Genomic DNA, 19,670 nt, shown 5'->3' on the forward strand with positions numbered 1-19,670 from the left:
TGTAATTTTCATCATAGGTATACCTCAACTATGAGAGACAAAATGAGAAAAAAAATCCAGAAAATCACATTGTAGGATTTTTAAAGAATTTATTTGCAAATTATGGTGGAAAATAAGTATTTGGTCAATAACAAAATTTCATCTCAATACTTTGTTATATACCCTTTGTTGGCAATGACAGAGGTCAAACGTGTTCTGTAAGTCTTCACAAGGTTTTCACACACTGTTGCTGGTATTTTGGCCCATTCCTCCATGCAGATCTCCTCTAGAGCAGTAATGTTTTGGGGCTGTCGCTGGGCAACACAGACTCCAAAGATTTTCAATGGAGTTGAGATCTGGAGACTGGCTAGGCCACTCCAGGACCTTGAAATGCTTCTTACGAAGCCACTCCTTCGTTGCCCGGGCGGTGTGTTTGGGATCATTGTCATGCTGAAAGACCCAGCCACGTTTCATCTTCAATGCCCTTGCTGATGGAAGGAGGTTTTCACTCAAAATCTCACGATACATGGCCCCATTCATTCTTTCATTTACACGGATCAGTCGTCCTGGTCCCTTTGCAGAAAAACAGCCCCAAAGCATGATGTTTCCACCCCCATGCTTCACAGTAGGTATGGTGTTCTTTGGATGCAACTCAGCATTCTTTCTCCTCCAAACACGACAAGTTGAGATTTTACCAAAAAGTTCTATTTTGGTTTCATCTGACCATATGGCATTCTCCCAATCCTCTTCTGGATCATCCAAATGCTCTCTAGCAAACTTCAGACGGGCCCGGACATGTACTGGCTTAAGCAGGGGGACACGTCTGGCACTGCAGGATTTGAGGCCTTTGTTACTTTGGTCCCAGCTCTCTGCAGGTCATTCACTAGGTCCCCCTGTGTGGTTCTGGGATTTTTGCTCACAGTTCTTGTGATCATTTTGACCCCATGGGGTGAGATCTTGCGTGGAGCCCCAGATCGAGGGAGATTATCAGTGGTCTTGTATGTCTTCCATTTTCTAATAATTGCTCCCACAGTTGATTTCTTCACACCAAGCTGCTTACCTATTGCAGATTCAGTCTTCCCAGCCTGGTGCAGGTCTACAATTTTGTTTCTGGTGTCCTTTGACAGCTCTTTGGTCTTGGCCATGGTGGAGTTTGGAGTTGGACTGTTTGAGTTTGTATACAGGTGTCTTTTATACTGATAACAAGTTCAAACAGATGCCATTAATACAGGTAACGAGTGGAGGACAGAGGAACCTCTTAAAGAAGAAGTTACAGGTCTGTGAGAGCCAGAAATCTTGCTTGTTTGTAGGTGACCAAATACTTATTTTACAGAGGAATTTACCAATTAATTCTTTAAAAATCCTACAATGTGATTTTCTGGATTTTTTTTTCTCATTTTGTCTCTCATAGTTGAGGTATACCTATGATGTAAATTACAGGCCTCTCTCATCTTTTTAAGTGGGAGAACTTGCACAATTGGTGGCTGACTAAAAACTTTTTTGCCCCACTGTATATATATATATATATATATAATACTTTTTTTTTTTTTCTCAGATGAGACTTTCTTCAAATTACTTTCCTAAATACAGTTAGCTGATATCTGGTCAGTTTCTTCTATTTTCTTTGAACTCTGAAATTCTGTCGTTGTGCCGCTTGTGTCATTTCTTGTCATGTTGCTCTGTATGACCTGGTCTTGTCAGTGTTTCTAATGTGTCTCAGCCAAGGGTTCCTCAACTTAGGATCCAAGCATAAACCAGTGCTCTTCCCCCACTTGGTGCTATGATTTCTGTTGTTTGTATGTTTGTCATTCCTTAGCTTTTTAAATGTTCTCTAAGGCTAAAAGCAAAGCTTTTGTAGGCCCTTATTGATGTGCCATTTTTAATGTTGCTGTACGATGATTGTTATTGATTTTGAGTTAAGCTTCTTTGTAGAAGGTCTCTCCCGTTCTTTACCAAACTGACCTTTCCATAATTTTTTACGTCCCATTTGTATTATATTAACAGTCAGTTTCTGGCAACATTCAGAAATCTACACTTGATAGGTCTGATATGAGCTCCCATGTATTTTTAGATATTACTCTGTTGGCAGATCTGAGATCATTTGGGCTATTAGTGTTACACTGACATTTGCATTAGTTGTGTGAGTGGAAATTGGTGTGTGTGTGTGTTGTAACGGTGTTACAGTGTGTGTGTGTGTGAACACATTTTCATGTGACTGTTCTGACCTTGTGGTGAATCTGTCTTATATTTGTATTTTGAATGGGATAATGACTAAAATGATTTGCCCATTTTTAAACAGTTGCACCAGTTGCTTATTTATTTATTTATTTATTTATTTATAATGGTACCTGAGGTCCAGTTACAGTGTCGGTAAGGGTTTTACATAAAAAGAAGTCATAATTTTGAAATATTTATTTGAAAGGGTAATTTCTACCCTGTTTTTGATCCTCTAGTTTGAATAAAATTTTCAGAGCAGAACTCGTACTGACCTGAAGTGATTTACAGCTCATATAAAAGGAGTGATCTTTTGCCAAACATTTTGATTTTGCGACAGAATAGCTGATGACATAAGTCATTACATATCAAAATGACATTTTATCACAGACCGGGATTTAGAATTAACATAGTTGTGTTCATTTTACTAAAAGTGTAAAAAACTAAAACTAAAACTAAACTAATTTAACTAGAAGTGTGTTTGCAAAGCTTGTTTACAGTTCTGACATACCTATATATAGTTGTGCTCTATGATCAGCAACTTAGTTGGCCAGTTCCCAAAATGTTAAAATCCTTTGGAAAGTTTGCAGAGACAGTGTTCTTCCACAACTAAGAACTCCTCGCTGGTCATTGCATGACAAGTTCATAGCTGGCTATAGGGAACAGTGCCGAGTACTTGTCTAGTTTCTAAAGTCATTACCCTATTCACACACTTAATTTATTTTTCTAATCCTCATGTGCAGAGACAATTATTATAACTTGCAACTTATAAGTTATAAGTTATCCATTGGTAGGCTGATTTCATGTGGCACTTGCTTTTAAAACATGGCTCTGTTTGTTTGCGTGGCCCACCAAGCTCAGCTGTTGTCTAGAGAAAGCTATCTGTTGACATTCACATTCATCTCAGTGGCAGTTGTTGCCAAGGCTGGCACAGGACCTGCGGAAGTACGCAATTAGAAATCACTTTCTAATCTCAGTTCTGGATACAGTTGTTTTTTAAGTCAGTGACCTGAGTTGTAAATAACACTTTCATAAAATGCTTACTACATATAGTAATTACTACAACACAGCAGCAACCATAAAATCATTTTTGTTGATAACAAATAATAATCCTTCCACCAGGCAGTGCAATTCTTCAGCAATATGTACCTGACTCAGCAGTGATGCATTCATACTGGTGTAATGAAGTCAGGTGTGTTTATAGAGTATTTTACAACAACTTCTAGGTGGTTCAACCAATCATAATCAAGAAAGGAACTATCCATTTATCATTTGAATTTTGCTTCTGAGTAAATGAGAGTCAAAATATTCGCTGACATCCTGCTATGGTTTGTTTTAATATTTCATCAGCTGTGGGTATTCAGATGAAACTAGAGTTCTTCCAGAGGAAGTTCTGGACTGCCAGCAGACAGGTAATCACACACACACACATTTCATTTTTTAATTAGTTAGTATTAGTAAGTATGTTTTTGTAGTTTATTTGCATTTGTATGAAATACAGTGTTTCCTGTGTTAATTTGGTTTTTAATACATTTGATTACCAAAATAAATATATGCAGAAAATGTAAGCATATTTTCATGTTTTATAATAATGTTACAACCCACCTCACCTAGTTACAACTAACCCGAGTAGTGGGGTAGGTTGGTCCAGTAGAAGTAAACAGGTAATATCACCTTACAGTCCTCCCCAAATTGTCAGTGATTTATTTGTTTGTTTGTTTAGATTAATGTTTTGGGTAATTCAACCATTTTAAATTTCATTTAAAAAAAGTCAATATATTACTTTATTGCCTAATGACTTTTTAAACTACATTGCCTAAAACCATCACCCTGATGTTACAGTCTATCAATGTTTTAAGTATTTATGTGCTTGCACTTATTGCACTTAAGTTATATCTGGTGAAATCCAAAAAACTGCATTTCATGAGAAGAACTTCATATTAGCAGCTTCTGTAGCTGAAGCACGGTTGAGTCATGCAGAATGACAATGATCAAAACATAGTCAACCTCATAATGGTTGAAAACCAAGGCAATTGAAGTTTTGGAATGGTCAAGTCAAAGACCAACTTCAACTGAAATGTGCAGTCTATGCTTGAAAGCCTATAAATGTCACTGAGCTGAAGCAATTCTGTGAGAAGGAGTGGGCCAAAACCCACCACAGTGCTGCTGGACACTATTCTCACTCCATGGGCATCAGAACTTTGAGCAAGGTAAAGCAACTTCCTCGTCACTCTTTGAACAGCCACAATATTTTTATTTACATTTACATGATTTTTTTTTTTTTTGGGTGCTCCTAACCCAATGCCTACTCCCAAACCCATTCATTTCTCCATATAAAATGGCACTATATAACACAGGATAATAACATGTGGATACAAGTACAGTCACAGTAATTTATTTAAAATGTACAAATATTCCAATTCTTCCAAGGCCAAATGATTGCTTTGGGTGAGGAACAGACCCAAAACGGATCACATCTTCATCTGCCGTAATTCTCAGTGGAGTTGCTAGTTTATCAAAATAGCACCACCTAGGCCTTTAGCGTCCTAATGGTGATGTGCAAGATACTTAACCATGTTTTAGTTTTTAACGCATGGGAGTGAGAACAGGAGGTAAAGAACTAATGAAAACATTTGGTTGCAGTTATTGCAGCTAATGGGGGTGTGAATGTGTACAGTATGTATTTTACGTAATGTTGTTTGCAGCCATAATAGTCTTCTCATTTTGTATCCGTTAGTGTGCAGCACTTGACGGGAAATGTTCCATCAGCTGTGACAATGATGTTAGTGTCAACATTTACTTTTTTAACTTTTTCACTATTTGCAGTACACAATTTTTTTCATGTTTTCTGTATTTTTCTACCACCTGTACCACTTTTCTGTTGCTCCACCCAATGTAGGAAATCAGCTGTTACCTCATTGACAACAATGGATTCATTATTGTGGCTGAGGATCTGTCTTTGGTGAGGGACAATTATCTGAAGTACTACCCAGTTCTACTATACACTACTTACCTGACTATTCATAAATACTTAATAAACGTATAATCAATAAATCATTTTCATTCAATGAGCTAAAGTCTGCATGTGTGTGTGTGTGTGTGTGTGAATACAATGAATAAAATACTGGACTTTGCTAGATTTTTTTTTATCTCAGTTGCTTAGACACAATCTATTCTAGCCCTGACCCTAACCCTATCCTTGTCTCTTTCAGACTGGTGTGTTCTTTGGAGAGGCTGAGGGAGCTGTGATGAGCAAACTTGTTTCAATGGGTTCTTTTAAGAGGTATGTCCATGCTGAATGAGACAAAATACATTAGATTGTTTCTCTTGCGTATGAAGAGACAAAATACATTTATACATTTATAATGAGATTTGTTTCTCTTGCGTATGAACAGACTAAAGTTTTAGGCGATTGGTGTGTTAAAACGTTGGAGAAAGAGAAATTGCATCATTAGAAAAAGACTGAGCAAAAATATATCCCATACTGTACTTATTGAATATTAAATAATGACCCTTGACTCCTTATCTAATATGCTAAACTAATAACTTACAGTTACTACTAAAAGTTAAATTCCTAAAATGTTTAACATTAAACATAGTTTCTAACCTAACTTAATTCTGGATACAGCTGTTTTTAAGACAATCACTTGAGCTTTAAATGAGATTGTAAATGAGATTTGTAAGCAATTTTATTTTATTTTTTTTTTTTACTACATATAGCTGGCAAGGTTTCATAAAATAAACACATTAGCAAGCATTTAATCATTTATTGATAACAATCAGTAACTAGTTGATTGATAATAGTTTCAACTTTAGATTGGGTACTGCAAAAACATAAAATCTTTATAAATCATTGATTAATTGTTTAAGCAGTTTTAATATTTTTTATTCAGTTTAAACCACAGGTTTAATGACATTTAAGTATTCAAATACACATTAATAAATAAGCCATTAAGCAGTTATCTGTTAAAATCATTTGTATATTTTTATAAAGTACATGTGAATTGATTATATATGAATTGAACGTTAAATATTATTGTAATTTGTGTTTAATTTAATCTGTCATTATTTAATGTCCAATAAGTTAATTAGTAAACATGTACGAGCACATTGCCTCATGTTTGTAGCTTCTTGAAATATATTAACTAATGGTCTGTTAAGCATCATATAATGTTAGTTCAAGTTTTATTAAAGAAAGGCATTATAAAATGTTACCACAGATTAAAAAACTTTATGCGATTTAATAGCCTACCATGAATCCTGCAAACCGACAATCTCTGGTTTCTAGTTTCTTATCATCACGGAAATTATTTATTGTTTCCTGACAGTGTATCTGTTAATTCATTGATTTACTGTGAATTAAATTATGATGGAATTGATTTGAAACAAGAACATTTTCAATCCAAGCTCACTGGAAATGTGGTGACATTTCTGCCAAAATATATTATGTTGCGTCTTGCATGTTTCGTGACACTTTTGAAGTGAAATGTCCAATAAGTGACACGAAAAGCATGTTCAGTTCTATCCTAAAAGATGTGACAATTTATTATTATGTTAGTTGTTGTATGTATCACAGCAGTTCTGAAATGTGATGACCCTAAAAGGATAATATTTTATTATGTTTGAACATAACTCCATTAAACAATACCACCTACACCAAACCCTGCCCTAAACCTAACTGATAGTGTTAAAGTCCGTGTAAAGTCAGTATTAAATGTGTGTTCTGAGTAGGGGTGTGCAGCAAAGCCCGTATTTGTATCTGTAACAATCACAAAATTATTCGTATCTGTATTTGTTTGCGGATAAAACCAGAAGTAGACGGAGCTTGAATTAACCGGAACTTTGTACAGTTATATTTGATATATATACCGTTATGTCTATGGTTTTACAGCTTTTCTTTTTGTTTCTCGGAGTTATCACTGAACAAATATGCCGTGTTTAACTAAAATATATATATTTTTTTATGTTTATAACATTTATTTAAATATCTTCTAACAGTCGGAGCCGATACCCTGGTATAGGCAGTGCTTCGAGATGTAGTGCGGTTGTGCTTCGGGGAACGTGAGTTCGAGTCCCGTTTTGGGGACCTTTCGTGATCCGATAAATAAATATTTAAGTATCTTCTAATTAAAACAGTAAGGGTTGCTATGCAGTTTACAAATATGGAAATTGATTTAAGTAATTTCCAGGAAATGCATGGGAAAAGGCAAGTGCAATACTGCTATTTTATTTGCACTTATTTCATTCATAGAGTTTACACTCATTTACTTCACACACTTGTTACCGCATTGTAATTTTAGAGGTTTTTGTAAAACAACATGATTTCCTTTGGCTCCTGCGCAGTTTAAAAAAGTATTTCACTTAAGTAATTTGCAGGTCTGGAAAAGTATGGGAAAAAATGTGGAAAAATATTTGTGTTTCGACTATTTGCCCTATTCAGTGTTCTAAAATATAAAATTAATTTCTAAAATAAATTGATCATACAAGTAGAGAGCTTTCATTACGCACAACTCTTTAAGCAGTCTTTTTTTGAACTTCACTAAACAAATGTGTGTGTGCCACGCAAACCAGCAAAAGATAAAGAAATAAACACGTAGGCCTAGTAGAAAATGTATCTGTATCTCAGATGATTATTGGCCTGATTATTGCTTATTTCATTCATTCATGTGTCATATCGTAGCCTATAAGGTTTAAATCGTTGCCTTATACACAAATAACTTGTATGATGTATTTTAGTTGATATTACTCTTGCCAAGCTCTGATTTCTGAGAGATGCACGGAGAGGCAACAGCAATGACGTGTTTGATTTGTGCTCTTTTCATCCATAAAATTTACATTCATTGGCTTCACACACTCATTATTGCGCAACTTTATAGGTTTGTGTAAAATATCGCTGATTTGGCTCACCTGAATCTAGCAAACACCAGAGTGTGCTGCAGCCTCAGCCGATTATTCGGGCAGAATTATTCCTTTTTGAAGCCATTATCCGTGCCTTTCCGAATAAGATATTCGGGCACACCCCTAGTTCTGAGTTTATCACACCACAGAAAAATGTGTTATTAACCACCCAGCCAAATTTGAATGATAAAAAACAAACAAACAAACAAACAAACAAACAAACAAACAAAAAACGCCAAGTGAATAGAATAAGTTATCAAATTCTTGAAAAAATAAGCAGTATTCTCTGCTCTCAAACGCTGGGGGCGTGTCCGCTGGCGGTGTATAAGTGATTATATTTCGTTTCGTTTTTTATAAAGCTAAGTACATTTGGAGCACTTTTTGTTCGTTAAATGTAAGGTTTTTTTTTTTTGTTTTGTTTTAAGTAACGACCAAGCGGCCAGCGGCAGACAGTGAGCTGATCATAGCCTATGTTTGATCAATTTAGCCTTCTCAAATCATCACTACTTGCCTAAAATACAATCTATAGATATAAACAGTTCAAGTATATCACAATGTTAGTTTAAATGTTTGAACTATATAAATGTGCGCTAGGTGCATATCTAATCGTTTGTGTGAAGAGTGGAAGCTGAAGCGCACTTTGCAGGACATGGAGGCGCCAGAGCGGTCACTTGCATTTTGTTCTTGATCGTGGAAACAACTTAAAATATGCCGTAATTTTTTATTATAAAGGTAAGAGTAATACATCATTCGGAACTGTAAAGGGTCTACTTTTATTTGTGTGCATTCACAATATCAACAAAACATTGTGCTTTTATTAAAATAAATAGGAAAACAGAGGATGCGCTTGCCGTGTCGTCTTGAATAGGAGCGCTTCACAATGATGAACCGATACTCAACGAATTGAGTCACAAATATGATACATATATATATATAGAAAGCTTTAAATTACTACTTTTAAACGAAATAATTCAAATTGAAAACAAAAACTCTTTCATTATCCCTAAAGATGCATTTCTCTCTAAAGGCGCGTCCAATGAGGAGATGGCGAGTCATTTTTCATCACCGTCTAAAATATAAAAATAAGGAAAAGCCTAAAACAGGCCAGATTATTTTTTTTCTGATTTTTATGTTGCTCTGCTCTGAATTCCTTAAAATTTAAAGGATTTTCTGCAACGCAATTTTGTCTGATATGTGAATTATTTATTAGCCTATTTTTAATCCATGCAGCAAAACAGCTTTAAAAATTACTTTATTGCATTCCAGACGATTTTAAAGAACTTTTCACTATAAATTTTACGGGTAGCTTAAATGTAAAACATTGTCATGAATTCGTTGTATTCCCATTTGTAAAATAGGCTACAAATTAATTGTTGCAGTCTAACCCGATCTCATGAAAGCGCGTGTAGCACGATTTTCTCTTTCTATTTGATGCAATGTTTATAAGTAGAAATTGACTTTGGCATGCAAAAGACTGATACATTCGTAATTAATGGCATGGCTGGTTCAGTCAACAGAAATACGGGACAAACGGGCCTATAATTTACTGCAGAAATGTTTGCGGGGAAAATCTCAGGACGGTCTGAGCGCTCATGGTACGCACAGTGCATGCAGCCGTACACCTGCAGGCGCCACTGACTCACGATTGAGCAGGCAAACCATTGCGCTGTAGTTATTAGGTGTGTTCGACTTGCAGAACGATCAGTATATGACACGAGAGCGTCTTTGTAACATGTTTCCGCAATGCATTTCTAACATTTATGTGTTTAGAAACAATTCTCAGAATTGACTTTACACAGACTTTAACAAAAACAAATGTCAGATAAAAATGCATTTGCTGAAGCACCCTTGGCATTTTAGCTTAGTTTAGTAAGAGTGTTTTGAGGTCATGAGATAAAGTACTGTGTAAGAAACTGCACGAAAACAAGTCTTTTAAACTGATAATCAGTGTTCATATAAACTGGAAACTCCAAATTGTGTGTACAGATACATTTTAGACTCAAAAATAAAGGTAGAACACGTTTTCCCACTGTGTCTATGTTGGGAACATTATGATTTGAGGCTCTGTTCTGCAGGGCAAACATTCAGAATTAGTGAATGTTATGTTTAAGCTCAGCAAAAATATTTATTCATATAAGATCTATGAAAGCAGCTGCTTCTTTGTATTTCAATTTCATTTGGATTGCTTGTGAGGAAAAAAAAAAAACTGAGAGAGAGAGATGATGATGATGATGATGAATATTCTCCCATATGTACACATTGATGTGAAATGAGTCTTCCACATACATCACTGTTTGAGGTACAGAAAGAGCTGCAAGCAATGACTATAATTATCTTAGATTTGCAATTTAATGTGATGGAAGAGAAGGCCAGCTCAGGGCCTTACACACACAAAGCACACACAACTCACTCTCATTACTGTAATTAAAAAAAATAAAATAAATTTATTAGAATACACGTGTATTATAATTGTATTGCACAAGTCCATGTGTTCATTTTCTTTATGGTATAATATATCGGTAAAACTTTAGGGAATGATTCTTGCTATTAACTAGTTGCTTATTAGCATGTATATTGCTAGCATATTGGCTATTTAATATTACTTATAAACACATATTAATGCCTTATTCTGCATGACAATATTTTTGACAATGACAATATCTTAACATCTACCTTACTACCTATTAATAAGTAGTAAATTGGGAGTTTAATGAGACAAATGTCATAGTTAATAGTGTGGCCTATATATCATTAGTTAAGTGACTTCATACAAAAACTCACACGCATGCTTATCATTGACATTTGCATCTGCCACAGTATGGTTTTGTTATATTTTTCTTAATAAATCTGGATACCATGCATTAATAAAAATACTAGCAGAATGAAGAATGTGACTTTTTTCCAGGGTGAATCTGTATGACTATCAGGCCATCTGTAGGGTGTATGCGCAGACCAGTGATACAGCACACACACTCTTACACGTGAGTACTATACAAAGCCATTACATCTGTGATTTTGCATGTGTTTCTCATTCTAGTTTCTTCTTATCCAGTATTTTTCTCTGGTTTCTTTTGTGTTTTTGCAAAAGCAGAACAATAAAACATCTTTTCTTATTTTTATTATGCTCCCTAATTGAAGTCCTTGATACATACATCTTCGTAGTATCAGCAGCTTGCCAGTTCTCTACAGATATGTTTGAGACGTGTTTCTCAGTTCTGTGTAGTAACTTGTGAACAGTTGTAACCGTTAACGGACTCTTGACTTTAAAGAGAACTGCTGTCACAATAGTTTATCAGTGCACTAGTTTATGCAAGAACTACTGCTACTTGATCACTGTTATATTTATAATAATTATTTTATTTGTTATAATTTTTGCTGTTCAGCCAAAATAAAAAACAAAAAAAACATTTCAACCCTTTTATGAAAACTTTGTCAGTAATTTCCCAGAATGGTGGGCATGACCGAAAGAGACTGTTTGCAGTTCAGTGTGTGTACTGTGCTCTGACTTGCAAGCTGTTGAGAGACTTGAGACTATCTGAGTAATGTTGATGTGATGTGGAGGAGGTGCTGCTGCTGTAGACAGGGACAGGGAACGTGGCTCATGAATGCCTCTGAATTCTAAAGGAGAGCAGCAAGAAGAAGGAATTATCACTCACTCATATCCACAAAAAGGCAATTATGCACTGACACATTAGACTCAAGGCTTATATGCCCTGTGCACTCTCAACAACTAGCCCTTTCAAGCTCTCGTCAGCACAGGATTGACCATGTACCTCCTCTGCCCAAGGGTCCTTTGAGGTCCTGCAGAAAGCATTCCAGAACTATGGGCTAATGTTGATGAGACATGCATCATAGGACTAGATCTCCTGGCATGCTTTAGGGCATGTATTAATGTGGTGAAAGCTACGCTCCAAAAAAGGGACAGAGAAGACTCAGGGCTTAGTTTGTGGAGGAAGCCAGCCAACTGACAATGTTCTGGAACAGCCTAAGTTGGCTAAAGGTGCCCAGACTCAGATGCCAGTAATGTGGGCTTTGGTGTCCAGGGGCCAGTTTTACTAACAGCTTGCATTTGGTGTTAAAATGTCAGGATTCGTCATGTTTTACTAAAGATGTGCAGTGACGAATTAGCGCTGAAAAGATGTGGACACAGTTATTTTTGCGCCTGACCTTATTGAATATGCATTTGTAGTTCCCCTTTCAGACTCAAAATGTATGGGAGGAGAGTATTCAAATGAATCACGCAACGCAATTTACTAACGAATGCCAGAACAACACATTATCCGAACATATCATTTGTCAAGCCATGTTATTTTTAGTTTGCTTCAGGAAATAAAAGACGACTTGAAACCCTCAACTAGGCGTCACACAATACCAGCTCTATCAAACCCTTCATTTTCTGGCCTCCGGGTTCTTTTCAACGTACTTTGTCTTCTTTATTTTTTATCCTTTATTTGCGACTACACTAATTTTCACTGTGATTGGTATATTGCATTGGTCGATATGTAAATTAGATGTTGTGTTTGTGTCTTTAATTAAGTTGTTAGTTGTTAGCAGAAATTTCCAAGCCCATCGGCGCTGTTTTGGAATTGCGCTCTCACGCTAATTTGCCCCATTTAGTAAAACTGGCCCCTGCTTTCCAAGCCTGGGGAAGACAGAGATTTAGCTTTAGATTTAGATTTTGCATTAGCCCAGCGGTTCCCAACCACGTTCCTGGATTTTGCATGTCTCCTGTGTCTTACACCTATTTCAGATTTTGGCGTCTCTAGTGGTGAGCTGGTGTGCTGTGTTTAATTAAGGAGTGTTGGGGGGGGGGGGGACTGGCTATAGGAAAGTGGTTGGGAACCACTTCCCAAACAATCCAAACAATCCAACACTTCTAGTCATCTACGGACAGGTCTTGCCTCGCTGACCTGGCTCTTCACCTTTAAGGATCCAGCAGGCATGGTGGCAAGACAATCTGCAGTTGGGAAAGTGGCAATAACTGGAATGGGAAGCAATATCTTTCAACTATGATGTCCCTCCAGCCACAGGTTCTGCATGCCAGGAACCACTATATCCTCATGGCCTATTTCACCAAACGATGAGGACTGCAGGTCACAATCCTCAGCAGCAAGCATCAGTGCGCCTGGGACTAACCCGTGCCCCTGTGGGCATGGCAGACGCCTGTCAACAGGACCAGGCAGGATTTCAGTAATTCTGGCAGAAAAAGTTCATTATAGCAGAACTGTACATGTGCCTGGAGCTCTGACAAAAATACAGATTCAAATACTAATGTTTATTTTCGTATTAAAAAGATGAAATATAAAAAAGAATATTAAAAGAAACACTGGGAATGCCAGTGAGCAAATGACAGTATAAGGGTTATGTCGTATGTACAATGGCCCTGTCACATGCTTAACCAAAATGATGCCATGATAATTTAACTGCTGTGTAACTCTCAGTGATTGATTAGTTATTGTTCTTTTCTTTTCAGCCCTACTTTGCTTTATTCGCAGCTATCCGGTGGCTTCTGACAGAGTTTGTCATGTAAGACTCTGATTTCATGAACGTTTCTGTGATATTTTGAGATTTGTTCATTGAAATGTGTGTATTCCATTTTCTATGCACGTATCAGGACATACAACAACAGGTGTCTGTTTGACTTTTAGTTGAAAATATCTAAACATCCTAAATATATATATATCTACTTGATAGGAAAAACTAATTGCAAATGTTTTACCAGTAGGAAAGGAATGGGAATAATTATTCTGGGAAAACATTTATTTTAGATATTTTTATGCTATTTTATAAAAAAATGTAAATGGATATTTGGATATTTTAATTCTATAACAATACAAGCATAATGGATGATTTTTAGCAATATAATGTGATGGCATAAACATCATTTTTAATCCGCATCTCAAATTTTTCAAGTGTCATAGGCGGTAGTATCACATGGATGGGAATATGCTAATGCAAATCAAAATCTTTTAAAATCTTTTCAGATTTGCTTTAATAATGACAACATTAAGTTTACAGTGTGGATACCAAAGTTAATTACTTGGTTTGCTTTTATACCATGATGAAGCATCTCAGGTTGGAATGCACACATAAGACACATTAAAATAATAGTACTGTACTTCTCACTCTTTGTTTTGTCCCCTTTTATCTATGTATTTCATTCATTCATTTGTTCGTTCGTTTGTTCGTTTCTCTATTTTCAGGACTTGCTTTCATTATTGTTCTCTTTCATTTGCTTTTGCAGATTTCTGGTTGAGTTCAACCTGTACAGTTGGTGGCACTCTGACCTCACCATTAAGGGTATGTTTATGAGGATGTGTGTGTGATGTGTTGATGGCATCAGATCTAAAAGCACAGTATATGTAAGTGAAGATTTCAGGAGGTTGCAAGATTGTTTGTATATAACTAGTGCTCACGGCACAAGGTCAAGGTTTCAAATGTGCACTGACAGCAATATCATGTGCTTCATTGGGATTCCATGACTGTAGCTTCACACAGTCACCATGTGCAGTGCTACACTTCAGTTGAAGTAGAGTGATGTTTAGGGGTGCAACTCTACACTCTGACCTCAGCCACATGTAACACTTAATACTGAAGCGCTTACTGTGAGCCAGGCTTTACTTGCCAACATTATGGCCCAACCTCTCTAAACAGAAGAAAAAATATTCAAAGAACAATCTCTCTCTCTCTTTCTGTTTTTCTCTCTAGCTCAGAGAGGAGGCAAAACTATGTTGGTTCCTTGTGATAAAGAGTATCCAGCATTTGTATCTGAGCGCACCATTAAAGAAACCGTCGGGAATATTGACTGTGAAAGCTGTGTAAAGTAAGTGCAGTACTCAGACACACATACAATCACATACATTCATGCACAAGACAGTTGGGGTCAGCTGAAAGATATCAGACAACTTTTAAAGTGTGTTCACTCACATATAGTTGTTATTCGCTTGATTCAGAATTATATGTGAGTGAACAGACTACATTTACACTTACTGTATATACAGTACCACTATCTTTCATACTTTGCCACAAATCAGCATCTTTGATTGCTCTACAGCATGTTGTATGTAGCAACAGGGTATATGTCTGCTGAACAACTTGCATTGTACATTTACATCATTAATTGCTCTGTTGAATATAATGAATGATATAGTTTTGTGTTATGTGAATGAGTAAATTATGCACAAGAGAAGCAAAGAAAATGTAGTTTTACAATGGTGTTGTGTCTATTAAATCATAACAGGAAGCTTGATAGAAGTTTATTTCGTCTGGTAAGAGGAAACAGAATACCGATTTAAAATAAAAGCCAAGTATTTGCAATGCTTGTCTTTATAACATTGTTGTAAATATTCAAACAGCTAATGTTGGAATCCTCTCCACTTTGTTGGCAAACATACATTTCTTCAGTGCAGCAGTTAGTTAAATTAATTACAAAACCATAAGATTACATTTTGGTTGTCTTATTTTTATTTATTTATTTAAAGCGTACTTTACATATCTTGGCTTTTCTATGTTTGGTAAGACTTTATTTTTATGGTCCCTTTTGAAACTCTGTTGACTATAAGTAACTACATGTCAACTAACTTGCATTAGACTATTGGTAGACAGTTATGGTTAGGGGTAGTTTTCTATAAAAGTACAGGCTATGACAAAAATATAGACAGTTTTTATGGATTTTCTAAAATAAGAACTCACGAATTCCAACACAAGCTCAATGCTTCCAAAACAGTCTTTTGCAGTTTTTTCAGTGTTACAGCATGTGACTCAAACAGCACAACAAAAGCCAACTTACTGATTTGAGGTCAGACTGACTGTAATATGCCATCATATATACATTGGTGACTTCTGTTACTAACTTTTATCCAAAGTAATAGAAAAGACTATGCTAAAGAAGAAAAAAAAAAACTTAAATCTTTAACCTGTGTGCATTCAAGCAAACATGTGCCGTATATGTCCAGTATATGAACACTTGTCTGCCTATAGTACTGCCACCTCTTCCTGCAGAGGATGCCCTCGTCAACTATTCTCATCTGTAGCAGATAAAAAGGTCATTTGAATCTAATTGGCTGTCTCCCCTCTTTTTTTGTCTTTCCCAGATCGTTTGTTATTCAGCAGATTCCCAGCAGTAATCTTTTCATGGTGGTCATTGACCATACATGTGACTGCAGTGACTTTGGACCTGTCACCATGGACCACATCGAAATTATGTATATCCTTAATGAAAAGACAGTTTTCTTAGACAATTCTAGTTAAACCTTTATTTGAACTCACACTGATACTACAGACAGCAGACTAAAGGAATGCCTTCTGTTTTTAGACAGTCTCTGTGGTCACTGTTTTCCTCTGTTCTGACAACTGTCTTTTGTCATGTTTTTCCCTTAATATCATTGCACATAACGAGTCTCTGAAATGTGAACGGTTGAAGTTTCAGAAGGACAGAAGGCGACCAGACACGTGCCACCCCTTCCATCATGAGGTACAAAAACAAATCAAACTGTGCTGAATGATTGGATGCTAATGAGTTTTAGCTGCACACCTGTAACAGAGGTAACAGAGGTACAGCAACTATAACCATTCAGTGCAGTTAGATGTTATTTTCACCCCAGTCCAAATTGTAACATGCATTATTTGCATTTGATTGTATTCAATATTTCATTATTTTTGCAAGCATTTGTTATAGCCATTCCCAGGCACCATATTGTGACATTAAATAATCTACAACAAAGTGAAGCTTAATTTAGAGAAACAATGAATAGAGTAATATTTGATTACTACAACCAATCATGTGCTGAAAACTTTTTTTTTTTTTTCTACGTTCCATTTCTGCAACTTCATAGGTGAACATTGGGATCAATTGTGCATTGATGGCTTCCTAAAGAATTTTCCAGGATTTTAACACAGTCACAGAATTTAGAATTCTGTTATTAATTCATTTTGTCTCTATTTGATCCATCTGCAGGAAAACTCAATGGAGTGTGGTGGTTCTGTGGGCTTGACTCCATCACTAACATCTACAGTTCTTATAGTGCTGATAGTCACCATCTTTCCCAGGTGATGAAAACAGACTTTGACCCTTACGTCCACCTTGGTCATGCCAGTTTCACTCCGTCCAGCATGCAAAAATTGATTATATAAATGTTTATTTTACATTAAAAGACTAAACAAATCATCAACATCACTTGATAGAGAGCTACATAAAGCATTTTGTTTTCTTTTTAATAATATTGATATTTTATGTAAACATACAGTCATGGCCAAAAATATCGGCACCCGTGGTAAATATGATCAAAGAAGGCTGTGAAAATTAATCTGCATTGTTAATCCTTTTGATCTTTTATTTAAAAAATTGACAAAAATCTAACCTTTCATTGGATAATAAGAATTTAAAATGGAGGGAAATATTATTATGAAATGAACGTTTTTCTCTAATACGCATTGGCCACAATTAACGGCACCCTTTTATTCAATACTTTTTGAAACCTCCATTTGTCAGTTTAACAGCTCTAAATGTTCTCCTATAATGCCTGATGAGGTTAGAGAACACCTGACAAGAGATCAGAGACCATTCCTTCATCCAGAATCACTCCAGACCCTTTAGATTCACAGCTCCATGTTGCTGCTTCTTCTCCTCAGTTCACTCATTTTCTACAGGGTTCAGGTCAGAGGACTGGAATGGCCAGCAGAAGCTTGGTTTTGTGCTCAGTGACCCATTTTTGTGTTGTTTTTGAGGTTTGTGTTTGGATTACTGTACGGTTGGAAGATCCAAACATGGCCCATTATAAGATTTCTAACAGAGTCAATCACTTATTGATTTTTTATCTGTTGGTATTTGATAGAATCCATGATGCCAAGTGTCTAAACAAGATGTCCAGGACCTCCAGCAGAAATATAGGCCACAACATCAAAAATACAGCAGTATATTTCATTGTACACATGGGGTACTTTTTATCCCTGTGTTCACCAAACCCATCTTGAGTGTTTGCTGTTAAATGCTCATTTTTTAGTTTCATCTGACCACAGAAGCCAGTCTCATTTGAAGTTCCAGTCGTGTCTGATAACTGAATATGCTGGAGTTTGTTTTTGGATGAGCGAGGAGAATTTTTCTTGAAACCCTCACAAAGTGATGTTTTATTAACAAATTTCGGGAGGAGCACGCACAGATAATTAACACGGCCAATTCATCATCAGTAATTACACCACCTATCCAATCAGCACGAGAGAGAACCCCTATAAATAATCAAAGCAGTCTTACCTTCATTATCTCTCATCTTCCAGCATCTCTCCACCACCCCGACTCCTCACCTTCAGCCCGTTTCTACCCCAGCACGGGGAGGAGCACTCGGGGTGAACGCTCTGGGTCCGGACTAAATGCCGAGCTCGTACCCTTCTCCCCGGACAGGGGGAGTACCCTGGGCTCGGGAGTAATTACCGAGCTCGGAGCCCTCTCCCTGGACAGCATGCCAAATACGCATAATCTTTACTCAGTTTATTATAGGTAAGTCTGAACTCGTGAACAACATGTGATGATGTAGGTGCTGCTTGACAATTTTCTTTTAAGGTTTTCTGACCCCGAGACTCAACTATTTTCTGCAATTCTCCAGCTGTGGTCCTTGGAGAGTCTTTAGCTGCTCAAACTCTCCTCCTCACCGTGCATTAGGACGATATAGACACACGTCGTCTTCAAGGCAGTTTCTTAACATTTTATGTTGATTGGAAATTCTTAATTATTGCCCTGATGGTGGAAATGGGAATTTTCACTGCTCTAGCTCTTTTCTTAAAGCCACTTCACTAATTTGTGAAGCTCAATTATCTTTTGCTACACATCAGAAATATATTCTTTGTTTTTTTTCTCATTGTGATGGATGATTAAGGGAATTTGGGCTTTGTTTTCCCTCCTATTTATATTTCTGTGAAACAGGAAGCCATGGCTGGATAATTTCATGTTCATAATCACCCTGGAGTACTCAAAATTGTGAATATGAATTGGAATATACTTCAGAGATATTTTACTCATAAGAATTTCTAGGGGTGCCAATAATTGTGTCCAACGTGTATTTGAGAAAAACATTTATTTCATAATGATATTTCCCCACATTTTAAAGTCTTATTATCCAATGAAAGGTTAGATTTTTGTGAATTTTTAAATAAACAATGCAGATTCATTTTCACAGCCTTCTTTGATCATATTTACCAAGGGTGCCGATATTTTTGGCCATGACTGTAGATAATAGGCAACATTTTACAAATAAGGCTACAAGAGACTGATTACTGTGCTAATTAATTGAATAAAAGTACAATTCATAAATATCTACAAATAAATACAATTGTCATAAAATCAGCTTTTTGTTCTGTTATAAGTATTATAATTTATGATTTTCAGCCAAACGACTGTGATAATGCAATAGTATAAAAAAGTTGATGTTCTCTAAATGAACATTGCCTTACAAAAAACACTGCAGTTTGTATACTTTTTAAATAAAATCTTAAAAAAAAAAATACAAAGAGAGCAAAGATGTGAATTGATGTTTGATATTTATTTATTTATGTATTTTATTTAATGTAATTTTTTGCCACATCTTTGT

General features: G+C 36.2%; 1 protein-coding gene across 1 annotated transcript in view; it reads left to right on the forward strand.

Moving 5' to 3' along the window:
• cacna2d3a (calcium channel, voltage-dependent, alpha 2/delta subunit 3a) overlaps positions 1-17,324 on the forward strand; it is a 248,553-nt gene extending 231,229 nt beyond the window's left edge. The window contains exons 28-38 of the mRNA XM_058785501.1: positions 3,544-3,605; positions 4,931-4,975; positions 5,093-5,155; positions 5,406-5,476; positions 10,997-11,072; positions 13,565-13,617; positions 14,336-14,391; positions 14,800-14,914; positions 16,185-16,297; positions 16,482-16,564; positions 17,048-17,324. Coding sequence (XP_058641484.1) covers positions 3,544-3,605; positions 4,931-4,975; positions 5,093-5,155; positions 5,406-5,476; positions 10,997-11,072; positions 13,565-13,617; positions 14,336-14,391; positions 14,800-14,914; positions 16,185-16,297; positions 16,482-16,564; positions 17,048-17,143 — 833 coding nt within the window. The 3' untranslated portion in view covers positions 17,144-17,324. The remainder of the gene's footprint in view (positions 1-3,543; positions 3,606-4,930; positions 4,976-5,092; positions 5,156-5,405; positions 5,477-10,996; positions 11,073-13,564; positions 13,618-14,335; positions 14,392-14,799; positions 14,915-16,184; positions 16,298-16,481; positions 16,565-17,047) is intronic.
• The last annotated feature ends 2,346 nt before the right edge of the window (positions 17,325-19,670 follow it).

The sequence above is a fragment of the Onychostoma macrolepis genome, chromosome 08, assembly GCF_012432095.1.
Source record: "Onychostoma macrolepis isolate SWU-2019 chromosome 08, ASM1243209v1, whole genome shotgun sequence".
Lineage (NCBI taxonomy): Eukaryota > Metazoa > Chordata > Actinopteri > Cypriniformes > Cyprinidae > Onychostoma > Onychostoma macrolepis.